General features: G+C 36.4%; 1 protein-coding gene across 1 annotated transcript; it reads left to right on the top strand.

Moving 5' to 3' along the window:
- The first annotated feature begins 246 nt into the window (after nt 1-246).
- On the top strand, nt 247-5482 carry LOC114177673 (copper-transporting ATPase RAN1-like). The gene is made up of 9 exons (XM_028063122.2): nt 247-560; nt 681-1280; nt 1865-2294; nt 2473-2798; nt 3260-3318; nt 3413-3755; nt 4081-4278; nt 4391-4648; nt 4820-5482. The coding sequence occupies exons 1-9, from the start codon at nt 285-287 to the stop codon at nt 5294-5296; spliced, it is 2967 nt and encodes a 988-aa protein (XP_027918923.1). The 5' UTR covers nt 247-284; the 3' UTR covers nt 5297-5482.
- Nucleotides 5483-13979: the final 8497 nt, after the last annotated feature.

Here is a 13979-nt window from a genome sequence, read left to right as displayed (position 1 = left end):
TTGGGGAACCAAACACGGTCCTAGGTTTGGAAACGCAGTACAAAAAAAAAAACCAACACCAGAAGTACAAGGGCAAAACGGGAAAAGCACCTCAGAATTCTCCCTCCAACCCCACCTCCACCTTCCACTTAGTTAAAATATTGCTTTCGCCACCAAAAACCATGAAACCGAAACATATTTTCTCATTTTCCGAATAACCCTTTTTTCATTGCCTTTTTTTTTTCCCTCCTTTGTATATATATTTCTTTTCCTTCTGATTTTCCTGACCCATTCTTTCTCTCCTCATGGCGCCGAGCACCGGAGACCTCCAACTAACTTCCGCCGGCGCCGGCAAAGATTCCGACGAACTCGAAGATGTTCGCCTCCTCGATTCCTACGAACAACTCTACATCGAACACGATGAAACGAAGCGGATTCAGGTTAGAATCACCGGCATGACCTGCGCCGCGTGTTCCAACTCCGTCGAAACCGCTCTCAGGTCCGTTAACGGCGTAACAGAGGCTTCCGTTGCTCTTCTTCAAAACAAAGCTGACGTCATTTTCAATCCAAGCCTCGTCAAGGTTGGTATAATGTTCGTCATTGTGATTTCTTCCTGGTTCGTTTGTTCAGTTTGATTTGCGGGAAGGTGTTACGTTCGGTGATGGTGATGGTTTGATTGTGTGTTTTTGAATTGAGCGTAGGATGACGACATTAAGAATGCGATTGAAGACGCAGGTTTTGAGGCGGAGATCTTGCAGGAGTCCGGTCCGGCGGACCGCGTGGTGGGGCAGTTCACGATCGGCGGGATGACCTGTGCGGCTTGTGTGAATTCTGTTGAGGGCATTTTGAGGAGGCTTAATGGAGTGAAAAGAGTGGTGGTGGCTTTGGCTACTTCATTGGGGGAGGTCGAGTATGATCCCAATGTGATTAGCAAAGATGATATTGTGGCGGCCATTGAAGACGCTGGTTTCGAGGGTTCGTTTGTGCAGAGTAATGGGCAGGATCAGGTTGTGTTGGGGGTTGGTGGTGTCTACTCTCTGGCTGATGCTCAGGTTTTGGAAGGGATGCTCAGTGGCACTAAAGGGGTGAGGCAGTTTCGGTTTGACCCGGTGTTGAATGAGCTTGATGTGGTTTATGACCCTGAAGTTATTAGTTCGAGGTCATTGGTTGATGGGATCCAGTTGGGAAGTAATGGTAAGTTTAGATTGCATGTTAGGAATCCATACGCTAGAGTGACTTCCAAAGATGGTTCGGAAACCTCAACTATGTTTCGGCTTTTCATTTCCAGCCTGTTTCTCAGTGTGAGTATCTCTTTGATGTCACTTTGTTTATTCTTCGGTGATATTTGTGTATTTTTGGTCTGGTTTTCTTTGTTTTTTGTCCTCGTTTTCACTTTACGACGAGTTTCTTTATGGGTATTTGGAATAAATGTTAAAATCTCACGAGTTCATGATTTTTAGGGGTTGTGTTTTAGTCTGTACATGAATTTTATCTTAAGTGGTATTTTGTCTTCATGTTATCTGGGCTTAGACCCCTTGGTCCCGTGTATATGGAAAAATGTTTGTTGACAAAGGTTAGTCTTTTAAATGGATTTTTTGCTTTGCGGTATTAGTTTCTAACTCTTTGCAAGAGATATCCTAGACACCTCAAAACAATATGATTCTTTTTCTTCGTAGAAACATAAGTGAAGCAAAGTGAGATATGAGATTGCTGCCGAAGGGAATTCTATTGCAAGTGCTCACATCTCTACGAGTTCTCTCACATTATGTAGATATGAAAACAAATCTGTTTAACGTCTGAGAGTCTGTGTTAAAAGTCCATATTTTTGTTTAGGATCTTGATTTAAACATTTATTCATTTGTACTGATTTTCTCTTCATGCACAGATTCCTCTATTCTTCATTGGGGTAATCTGTCCTCATATTCCGTTTGTTTACTCCTTGTTACTTTGGAGATGTGGGCCTTTTCTCATGGGTGATTGGTTAAAGTGGGCGTTGGTTAGTGTCATTCAATTTGTGATTGGGAAACGCTTCTATATAGCGGCTGGAAGAGCTCTAAGAAATGGTTCAACAAACATGGATGTTCTGGTTGCTTTGGGAACTACAGCATCTTATGTTTATTCCGTTTGTGCTCTTCTATATGGTGCCCTTACAGGATTTTGGTCTCCAACATACTTTGAAACAAGTGCTATGCTTATAACATTTGTATTGCTCGGCAAGTATTTGGAGTGCCTTGCCAAGGGAAAGACATCTGATGCTATTAAGAAGCTAGTGGAACTTACTCCAGCAACAGCTTTATTGGTAGTCAAAGATAAAGGTGCGTGCCACTTTAGTTTGTTGTGTTTTGTTTTCTTACGAGAGAACAAAGGGGAAACGGCTTGGGTTTTGAATTTTTTATTTTTAGAGGGAAAATCTGTTAGAGGGGATTTCATATATAATCTAATATTGCATTGCATCAGATTAGAAAACTTGCCAACAATTTTTTTGTTTTCTAGGTGGTAGAACTATTGAAGAAAGGGAAATAGATTCCTTACTCGTTCTACCTGGTGACACATTAAAAGTTCTTCCTGGTACAAAGATTCCTGCTGATGGCATTGTTACTTGGGGCTCAAGTTATGTAAATGAGAGTATGGTGACTGGTGAATCAACACCAGTTTCGAAGGAGGTCAATGCAACTGTTATTGGAGGTACAATTAATATGCATGGTGCCCTTCACATTCAAGCCACCAAAGTAGGATCAGATACAGTTTTGAGTCAGATAATTAGTTTGGTGGAGACAGCCCAGATGTCCAAAGCTCCCATTCAAAAGTTTGCTGATTATGTAAGTATTCTGGTCATGCTCTGTGTAAACATTTTCACATATTAGGTAATGATTCAGTTCTGAAGTTAAGTGAAATGTTTCATGTCTCTCGATGATCAAGAAATAACAACTGCATAATTTCAGATTTTTAAGTGATGGCCAATTGATTTGAATTGTAAAAGATTCTTTGAGTACCGAGGACTAAGGATTTAGGGTTCCAGTTAATTGGCAAATCTGATTAAGCTTCTAGAGTTGGATTAATATTTTGATGCCTCACCTCTGATCACTGAAGTTCCTTCTGTGAAATTGTTCATAAAATGGGATACTTAATGAATTCATTTATTTTGGTTTTAGTCTTTACTCATAATTCCAGCAGCTTTTTTTGTCCTTGCTACACTATGACTTTATAATCTTGTGATTGATTGGCGCCCAAATGACTAAATATTTGATACAAACTCAGGTGCGATTCTTTTGGCTTGCAGGTAGCAAGCATATTTGTTCCTACGGTTGTGATTTTGTCATTATTGACACTACTGTGCTGGTAAGATTAGCTTGACTAGTTTTGCATACTTAAAAAAATCCTGTTTCTAACGTGTAATTGGAAGGCTTATCACTACTTCTGTCTAAAATTGTAGGTATATAGCTGGGGCTCTTGGAGCGTACCCTGAAAAATGGCTGCCAGAAAATGGAAATCACTTTGTTTTTGCCCTTATGTTTTCAATATCTGTTGTGGTGATTGCATGTCCATGTGCACTTGGTTTGGCAACACCAACTGCTGTCATGGTGGCAACAGGGGTTGGGGCCAACAACGGCGTGTTAATTAAAGGAGGAGACTCCTTGGAAAGGGCTCAGAAGGTGAAATATGTCATATTTGACAAAACAGGCACTCTAACTCAGGGGAAATCCACTGTTACTGCTGCGAGGGTATTCACAGGAATGGACCGCGGAGAATTTCTTACATTGGTGGCTTCTGCTGAGGTGACTTTCAACTTCTTGATGATGGTTATTTCTTTGATTCTCATTCTGCATAGTGTACTGTCGGAAATACACTATTCTAGCCTTAATTTAATTATAGAGGATTTATAAGAGTGCCATATTTTTCTACTTTTCTTTCTCCCTCCTCGACACAGACTGCTCAACTTCCCCACGAGTACTGGCATTCTGAAACTAGATTAAGAAAAATATTGTTAGCGCTGTATCATCTTATCCTATTTGTTTGTCAGAAAATTTCACACTTCCATTTTTTGTGATGCCTAGCAGAGGAATCAACTATATTTTATTAATTTTTTTTTTTCAATGTCAGGCTAGCAGTGAACACCCTCTGGGGAAAGCAATATTGCAATATGCCCGCCATTTTCATTTCTTTGATGAGTCTTCGCCTGTCAGTGGTACCAAGAATGATGCTGGGGAGTTCAAGTCAGGGTGGCTTTATGATGTCTCAGACTTCTCTGCTCTTCCAGGACGGGGTGTCCAGTGTTTTCTAGATGGGAAGCGTATTTTGGTAAATTGTGCCAAGTCTTTTATTATGTGTAAAAGCTATTTTCCAGAGAGTTGCTTGTTTGAGGCAGTATATCTTTTATTGGGTTTAAGAGCTATTTTCGTTATATGAACAGGTCGGTAACCGGAAGCTGCTGGAAGAAAATGGCATAGAGATTTCTACAGAAGTGGAAAATTTTGTTGTAGAGCTTGAAGAAAGTGCAAAGACAGGGATACTGGTAGCATATGATGATGTATTAACTGGAGTCTTAGGGATTGCAGACCCACTCAAGAGAGAAGCTTCTGTTGTTATAGAGGGCCTCCGGAAAATGGGAGTCATACCCGTTATGGTTACAGGAGATAACTGGAGAACAGCTCGAGCTGTTGCCAAAGAGGTTTGTATACATAGATATATATAGTATTCCCTTTTTCTCAGAAAGTATGGCATTGTGATAATTTTGCAGTTTGATGCATTTAAAATTTGGACTTGTACTTAAAAAGAAAACCAAAATCTTTGAAAGGGAATATAATGAGTATGAGAATTATGTTGATTGGTTGTGTGGCAGGTTGGGATTGAAGATGTTAGGGCAGAGGTTATGCCTGCAGGAAAGGCTGATGTTGTTCGTTCATTCCAAAAAGATGGAAGTATAGTTGCAATGGTTGGTGATGGAATCAATGACTCGCCAGCATTAGCTGCTGCAGATGTAGGTATGGCAATTGGGGCAGGGACAGATGTGGCTATAGAAGCTGCTAACTATGTGCTGATGAGAGATAACTTGGAAGATGTGATCACAGCCATTGATCTTTCCAAAAAGACCTTCTTTCGCATTCGATTGAATTATGTATTCGCGATGGCATACAATGTTGTTGCTATACCTGTTGCTGCAGGAGTTTTCTTCCCTTCTTTGAGGATCCAGCTGCCACCATGGCTTGCTGGTGCATGCATGGCTATGTCATCTGTTAGTGTGGTATGTTCTTCTCTGCTTTTGAGAAGATACACAAGGCCCAAACTCACCACAATACTTGAAATTCTTGTAAAGTAACCATTATTCAAACAGAGAATCTTCTGTGGGTACAAATCAGTTCGATGACCCATTGTAATTGTAGCTGCCAATTCATTGTAAAGGTTTTTGAAATTGCATAGCTCTTCCTCTCCACACACTCAATTTCACATGTTTCTGTATAGATTACAAATCATTTACGAGTTTATATATATTAGCTGTTGGTCATGTCTGGTGTAAATTGATCAATTTTCTGTGGCAAAGGTCAAAATGTGTGTATGTTTAATGAAAAAGTAGAGGCATTGCGGTGATTGATAATCTTTAAGTAGCATTAACTTTTCAGTTCATTGCTTGACCTTGAACATATTGCCTTGACATTCCTCAATTTCTATTAAAATCTAGGCCGCAATTTGGATTCAAACAATGCATAATAAATGCGGAAAAATGACTAATTTAAGACATTATCAATTTAGTCTTGTAAAAGATAAAATGTTATTTTTAACTTTTGAAGGTGTAAAAGAGGTGTGCAATTACGACTTATTATTAGTTTTACATATTAAACAACTAAATCTGATTTTCTACTTTTTCATAGATTAAATTAACCGATGAGCTAACTGCTCATATTTCTCTAATTTAAGTATAAAATCCACTTATAATATTATAAATAAAACTCTTACAATCAGAATTGTGCTCAAAATATGATCGAGATATTTTAGTTTCCATGAGAAACTAAAATGAATCAATTACTTAATTGAATATCAATGTGACTTAGTGCATATCCAACTAGACCGTAATCTGCCTGTATTGGTTTTGTTGGGAGTCTTTTGGTTTTGGTTTTGTTGGGACTGGCTCTTGATGATTTGATGTGCTTTTGATGGTGTGAAAATAATTTGTTATGTTTATGGATGAATTTTTGGTTTTGCATGCGTGAGAGCAAGTGAGATCTGCTATGCTCGCCTAAGCGAGCTATTTCTCGCCCAAACGGGAAGCTCTCGCGTAAGCGAGGAGCTCTCGCCTAAGTGAGCATGGTAGTAACTCGTCCCTTTTAGTTTCGAGTGCTTGCTTGAGTGAAGCTTTTCGCTTGAGCGAGAGACCCCTGTCGCCTGAGCGAGAGATCCTTAGCTTGAGCGAGATTGACAACACAATTGTTTAAATGTTTGTATGCTCCCATGATTAATTTGTTCACCTTTTTAAAGCATGAAATATGATGCCAACGTTTTATACAACGTGCTTGTGTTTTCTTAAATTTTTGTTGTTTGGGATTTTGTGTTTTTACATGTTGAAATCAGTGAAAATCTGTCAGTTTAGCTTAAGCGAGAGATTTTAGCTTAAGCGAGATCAGTCTAGCTTAAGCGAGAATTTTTGGCTTAAGCGAGATCGTCTAGCTTAAGCGAGAATTTCTAGCTTAAGCGAGACCAGTCTAGCTTAAGCGAGAATTGCTACAGAATTTTAATTCTTTACTTTAACTTGAACTTGTGGATTGATTCAATTACTTTTAAAAGTTTGAATTGGGCGAATCGGTATGAGTAGAATGGTTTATGGTCTGTGATTGATAAGTTTAACATGACCTTGACATGTGACTTGTATGAGATGGTTGGTAATCAAAGTGGCATGGTGTCAGTATGAATTACACTTCTATATTCATGGATTGGGAATGAAGATTTGGAATGGATTCAACATGGAACATGTATGAGGATGGATTATAAAGGTTGACATGAGATTTATAAGCATGATAAATATTACATGATTGTTTGAATATGATTGGTATGTTGTCAGTACGTACTATTTTTGATCTCACCTTTTAACTAGAGACACTTTCAAAGATCACGTTTGAAGTACTATCACCACCTATTTTTATATTTTCACTCATTACTTTTTCTATTGTTTGTAATATAACTGTTTAGCATGAACCACAACCACTTATTCCGTTTCTAAATATAAATTTATATACTTTTCACTTTGAAAACGAAACTATTTTTCTCATACAACACAGATATATAAAATAATAAATATGATTAATAAAAAATCAAAATAAAAAATGAAAATTATGAATAGTTTCGAGTTATAGAAAAAAATGTTATTATTGAAAACAAGAATGACATATGATAAGATTATAAAAATAATATATATATATATATATATATATATATATATATATATCTTGGTCATCCAATAATAAGGGTTTTCTTTTTTTCAAATGAAAGATTTGAAGACCTATTGATTCTAATAACTGATTACAGAGTGGATCATTCGAACCTTTCAATTCATAGATGTGGATCTCGGACCTATGAATGGGGATACCCCAAAACTCACAAATAAAAAAGAAGGAAGTGAGTTAGACAAAAAGAGTAGAAACTTAGGCAAAAAAAGAAGTAACTTGGACAAAAATAAACAAAGTGACTTAGACAAATCTTTTTTGTCGATAACCTCAGACCAATCAATCGAATATTGATTAATATGTAATCGATCGAACACTACTTGAAAACGGCTATTCTGCTTAGAAATGAAATAGTCCAAATGTTCCTGGAAATTCTTGCTCCCATTGGACCATTTGTATCTATATACATTAGGATCCCAATTCATAGATCTCTCCGTTCGAGAAATCAAAATAAGAGGATCGAATCATTTCTTCTGACTCTTTTTCAAATTTGATAAATGTTGGTTGATCGTGTATTTCATTCTAGTTCGATGATTCAGAGTATCATTTCCTATTTGATACCTTTGAATTCCATATTCAAAGTTGCAATTGAATCGATTCAATACATTTCTTATGTAACCATGGGTGCTATATTGAATTTGAATCAGATTTCGGATCAATCTATATTGATTGACTGCCTCCATTGTGTTGTTGCTAGCAAATACAACTATTTTAGGTTTTGGATCTTCCACATTATTTCCGCAAGAGGTCTGGACCCATTTTTTTATGATCCTTCGATAAAAAGATTCATTCTCTTCATAAAAAAGAGGAGGTAGAACCAATAAAGAGTGCTTTTTCGATTCATCCCTGGAATTCAATAACTCATTCAAGAAATGTTTTTGATCCAATCCGGAGTGAATAGATCTGCCATTTCTTGAAATATATCTTCTGATTCAAAATCGTGGTGTAACGTGTATCTCCCCGTGTTTCGGTCATGGAATAGATGAAATAAACCCCAAAATGGATTTTTGTTCAAGAATGAAATCTTATTGGAACTGTCCAGTTCACCCTTTGGAACCATATCACATCCTCGATAGGATTAAATAGGATGAATTGAGACAATATTTTGTAAGTACATAATTATCTTGAATAAATTCACTATTTCTTTCTTTTCCGATCGCCTGGAAAAAGCAAGATGTTTCTTTTGTTCTTTTTTCAACAATTTCTGATCTCTAGTAGACCTATCAGTAGGATTCGAACCCAGATGAAGTTTTGACCATCTGTTAGAGAAAACGAACGAGTGGCTCTTGCAGGATTCCCAAGAAATTCTTCGATTTCTTCTGGAAGCAGATGATTATTCATCTGCTTCTCACGTTCCATGAATAGTCGGCACATTGAGGAATATCCAGAAAGGATTTTAAGGAATCGCTCTGATTCTATCTCTGTTCGTTCCGTTTGAAGAAAGGAAGGATCCCAACAAAGAATCAATCTTTCTTTTAGTTGTTGAATCTCTCTTTGATTGATCAATGTGTGATATTTCGAATCCTCATTTCTAATGGAATCGAAAGAATCCTTGGATTGATCAGAAGATCCTTTCAATTGGCTAGAATAAGTTACTTGAATGAAACTAGATCTCGTGAAATCATATTGAAGATTTGATGATACATTCCGTACCTTGCTAAAAAACTGATCCTTGTTTCCCAACCACACATTGTCTAACCAAATCCAATTCTCTCGTGACATGTTCCTCAAAAAATCCGATTCGTGCAGACTCTTCCCCCAACTAACGAAGAGATCTTGACAGAATTGCCACATATGAAATTGAGCACAATTTTGCAAAGAAATAGCGCGCTTGTTTCTCAAGAAGAGATGTGAAACATGCTCAATGTCATTTGATTGAATAATTGACCCAGTCCCTTGTTGTTTGAAGAAACCCTCCAATTCCTTTGGTATTTTTTCACGAAAAGCAAACATGAGATAATAAATCCAGTCTTTCACTAAGATTTCGAATAGCTGTCCCGAATTCAAGTTGATTATGTTTCGCCTCTTTCTCGGGGAAAGACGATCAAAAAATTCCCAATCATGATCCTTACGGATCGGATCATCCATATAATATACAAAAAGGAACTCCAAATATTTGATATCTTTCTCTTTGAATGAGATCTCAATTCCAGCGATGGTTTCATTTGATATCTTATAACTAGAATCGCTCTTTTTTCCTATCCAGTTCCTCCACCACCGCGAATCCCAGTTAAATTCAGGCATGATATACATTTTAGTTATTGGGAGAACCCGAGTACTCTCTTTCAGATCCAGGAAAGAACTCTCAAAGATCTTTTTTCCTTTTGGAAGATACAGGAGCGGAACAATCAACCTATTGATATTGGAAGACTCAGATGATTCTTCCAATGTATCATTTTTGAGTCCAATGGAATTCATAGGTATAGGAAGAAGCCTTGTCAAATAGGGATTTTTTCTTTAGACCATTTTTCGATTGTTAATACGATATATAAGGACCGCTACTACAAAGAGTACTACATACTTGATCGTGAAATATCGATTGCTTGTTGAACCCTATGAATTGCGTGAAAGTAGGATACTCCAAATTCGGGAGTCCAAGAGTTTTATAAAACTCTCTTGATGGAAAAAAATATGAATGAAAAATCCCGCTGAATTGGATTAGGTCGATGAATCTAAGAAATAGCGAGAATTCTTGATTTCTCTCAATATCTCTCTCAATTCGAAAATCCAGGATTTGAATTGATGTCCTTTCATCGAATCCTCCTAATTGTATTGATTTATCCGAAAGATTTCACTTCAATTGGAATTTGGTTATTCACCATGTACGAGGATTCCCGCTAAGCATCCATGGCTGAATGGTTAAAGCGCCCAACTCATAATTGGCGAATTTGAAGGTTCAATTCCTACTGGATGCACGCCAATGGGACCCTCCCTCCAAAAAGTCTATCGAATTTTTGTTCAAGAATCAAATCTTATTGGAACTATCCAGTTCACCCTTTGGAACCATATCACATCCTCGATAGGATGAAATATGATGAATTGAGACAGTATTTTGTAAGTACATAATTATCTTGAATAAATTCACTATTTCTTTCTTTTCCGATCGCCTGGAAAAAGCAAGATGTTTCTTTTGTTCTTTTTTCAACAATTTCTGATCTCTAGTAGACCTATCAGTAGGATTCGAACCCAGATGAAGTTCTGACCATCTGTCAGAGAAAAAAGAACGAGTGGCTTTGTATCAATGGAATCTCATCATCCATACATAACGAATTGATGTGGTATATTCAAATCATAACATATGAATAGTAAAAAATAGTATTTTAATTGAGACTAGAACTCATAGGGAAGAAAATAAATTTATGAATGGAATAAAATATGCAGTATTTACAGACAAAAGTATTCGGTAATTGGGGAAAAATCAATATACTTTTAATGTCGAATCGGGATCAACTAGGACAAAAATAAAACATTGGGTCGAACTCTTCTTTGATGTCAAAGTAATAGTTATGAATAGTCATCGACTCCCGGTAAAGGGTAGAAGAGTACGACCTATTATGGGACATACAATGCATTACAGACGTATGATCATTACGCTTCAACCGGGTTATTCTATTCCTCCTCTTAGAAAGAAAAGAACTTAAATCAAAATACTTAATAGCATGGCGATACATTTATACAAAACTTCTACCCCAAGCACACGCAATGGAACCGTAGACAGTCAAGTAAAATCCAATCCACGAAATCATTTAATCTATGGACAACATCGTTGTGGTAAAGGTCGTAATGCCAGAGGAATAATTACCGCATTGCATAGAGGGGGAGGTCATAAGCGTCTATACCGTCAAATTGATTTTCGAAGGAATGAAAAAACATATATGGTAGAATCGTAACCATAGAATATGACCCTAATCGAAATGCATCCATTTGTCTCATACACTATGGGGATGGTGAGAAAAAATATATTTTACACCCCAGAGGGGCTATAATTGGAGATACTATTGTTTCTGGTACAAAAGTTCCTATCAAAATGGGAAATGCCCTACCTTTGAGTGCGGTTTGAACCAATGATTTACGTAATTGGAAGTAACCAACTAGGTTTACGGCGAAACCTAGAAATCGATCACTGATCCAATTGGAGTACCTCTACAGGATAGACCTCAATAGAAAACTGAAGAGTAACGGCAACAAGTGATTGAGTTCAGTAGTTCCTCATATAAAATTATTGACTCTAGAGATATAGTAATATGGAGAAGACAAAATTATTTCAAGCACCGACAGAACCAGAAGCACCCTTTGTTTCAAACAAGGGAGGACGGGTTATTCACATTTCATTTGATGGTTAGAGGCGAATTGAAAGCAAAGCTGTGATAATTCTAAGGATTCCCCCTGGGAAAAAGAAAGATGTCTCCTACGTTACCCGTACCATGTGGAAGTAGCGACGTAATTTCATAGAGTCATTCAGTCTGAATGCTACATGAAGAACATAAGCCAGATGAAGGAACAGGAAGACCTAGGATGTAGAAGATCAACATGAGCGGCATATTTGGATTCCTATATACCCACTCGTGCAGTACTTCATTGTGCGATATATAGATATATATAAGATCCATCTGTATAGATATCATCATCTACATCCAGAAAGCCGTATGCTTTGTAAGAAGGTTGTACAGTTTGGGAAGAGGTTTTGATTGATCAAAAAGAAGAATCTACTTCAACCGATATGCCCTTAGGCACGACCATACATAACATAGAAATCACACTCGGAAAGGGTGGACAATTAGCTAGAACAGCTGGTGCTATAGCGAAACTAATTGCAAAAGAGAGGAAATCGGCCACATTAAAATTACCTTCTGGGGAGGTCCGTTTGATATCCAAAAACTGCTCGGCAACAGTTGGATAAGTGGGAAATGTTGGGGTAAACCAGAAAAATTTAGGTAGAGCCAGATCTAAATGTTGGCTAGGTAAACGTCCTATAGTAAGAGGAGTAGTTATGAATCCTGTAGACCATCCGCATGGGGGTGGTGAAGGGAGGGCCCCTATTGGTAGAAAAAAACCCACAACTCCTTGGGGTTTTCCTGCACTTGGAAGAAGAAGTAGAAAAAGGAAGAAATATAGTGATAATTTGATTCTTCGTCGTCGTACTAAATAGTAGAGAAAAAAGAAATTGTTTCTTCGTCTTTACAAGAAAAAGGAGTAATTAACTGTGACGCGTTCACTAAAACAAAATCCTTTTGTAGCAAATCATTTATTAAGAAAAATAAAGAAGCTTAACACAAAAGCGGAAAAAGATATAATATTAACTTGGTCCAGAGCATCTACCATTATACCTACAATGATTGGCCATACCATTGCTATCCATAATGGAAAAGAACATTTACCTATTTATATAACAGATCGTATGGTAGGCCATAAATTAGGAGAATTTTCACCTACTCTAAACTTCCGAGGACATGCGAAAAATGATAATAGATCTTGTCGTTAACGTTAATTTGAACATCCATTTTTAAATAGTAATGCATAAAGAAATATTACAAAATTGAATTCTTAGTAAAATGAAGTTCAACTCATTTCTTTTAGAATTCATTAAATGAATTCAATAATTCATAATAATAATAAAATTCTTTTTTAATGAAGAATTCAATCAATTCAATATTTTATTGATTTATCAAAATAGACTCTTATGATAAAGAAGAACCTCTATACAGAAGCCTTGTCTTTTGGTCAAATAAAAAAAAAGGTTCATGTTTATTTTATTTACAACACACAGTACAAATAGTAATTGATGTGATTTGTACATAAATAAAACATTATGATACTTGAATTTCTATTTGAATTTTCTATTTGCTTTAGTTGAATATCTTCTTTTATTCGATTTTTTGAATTATTTATTTTACAATAGTCGATGATAGTCACAATAGAAATTTCAACGAACTTAGTCAATGAGCTATAATGAGTTATAAAGATCTATCTATAGATAAAAAATACACAAATAAGAAATATCATTTTATGTAATTTTATGTACAGTAGTGGGGAATTATGGGACAAAAAATAAATTCGCTTGATTTCAGACTTGGTACAACTCAAAGTCATGATTCTATTTGGTTTGCACAACCAACAAAATATTCTAAGAATATACCAGAAGATAAAAAAAAAACTAGATTGGATAAAAAATTTTATACAAAAAAATAGAAGAATATCCTCGGGTGTCGAGGGAATTGGAGAGATAAAGATTCAAAAAAGAATCGATCTGATTCAAGTCATAATATATATGGGATTTCCAAAGTTATTAATAGAGGGTAAGCCTAAAAAAATCAAAGAATTACAGACGAATATGCACAAAAAACTGAATTGTGTGAATAGAAAACTAAACATTGCTATTGTAAAAGTTACAAATGCTTATAAACACCCTAATATTCTTGCAGAATTTATAGCTGGACAATTAAAGAATAGAGTTTCATTTCGTAAAGCAATGAAAAAAGCTATTGAATTAACTGAACAAGCAGGTACAAAAGGAGTTCAAGTACAGATTGCAGGACGTATTGATGGAAAAGAAATTGCACGTGTCGA

Source organism: Vigna unguiculata, chromosome 3, assembly GCF_037176805.1.
Source record: "Vigna unguiculata cultivar grain cowpea cultivar isolate G323 ecotype 2 chromosome 3, ASM3717680v1, whole genome shotgun sequence".
In the NCBI taxonomy this organism is placed as follows: Eukaryota; Viridiplantae; Streptophyta; class Magnoliopsida; order Fabales; family Fabaceae; genus Vigna; species Vigna unguiculata.
The sequence above is the reverse complement of the archived record's forward strand: the minus strand, read 5'-3'. Positions and strand labels throughout refer to the sequence as shown.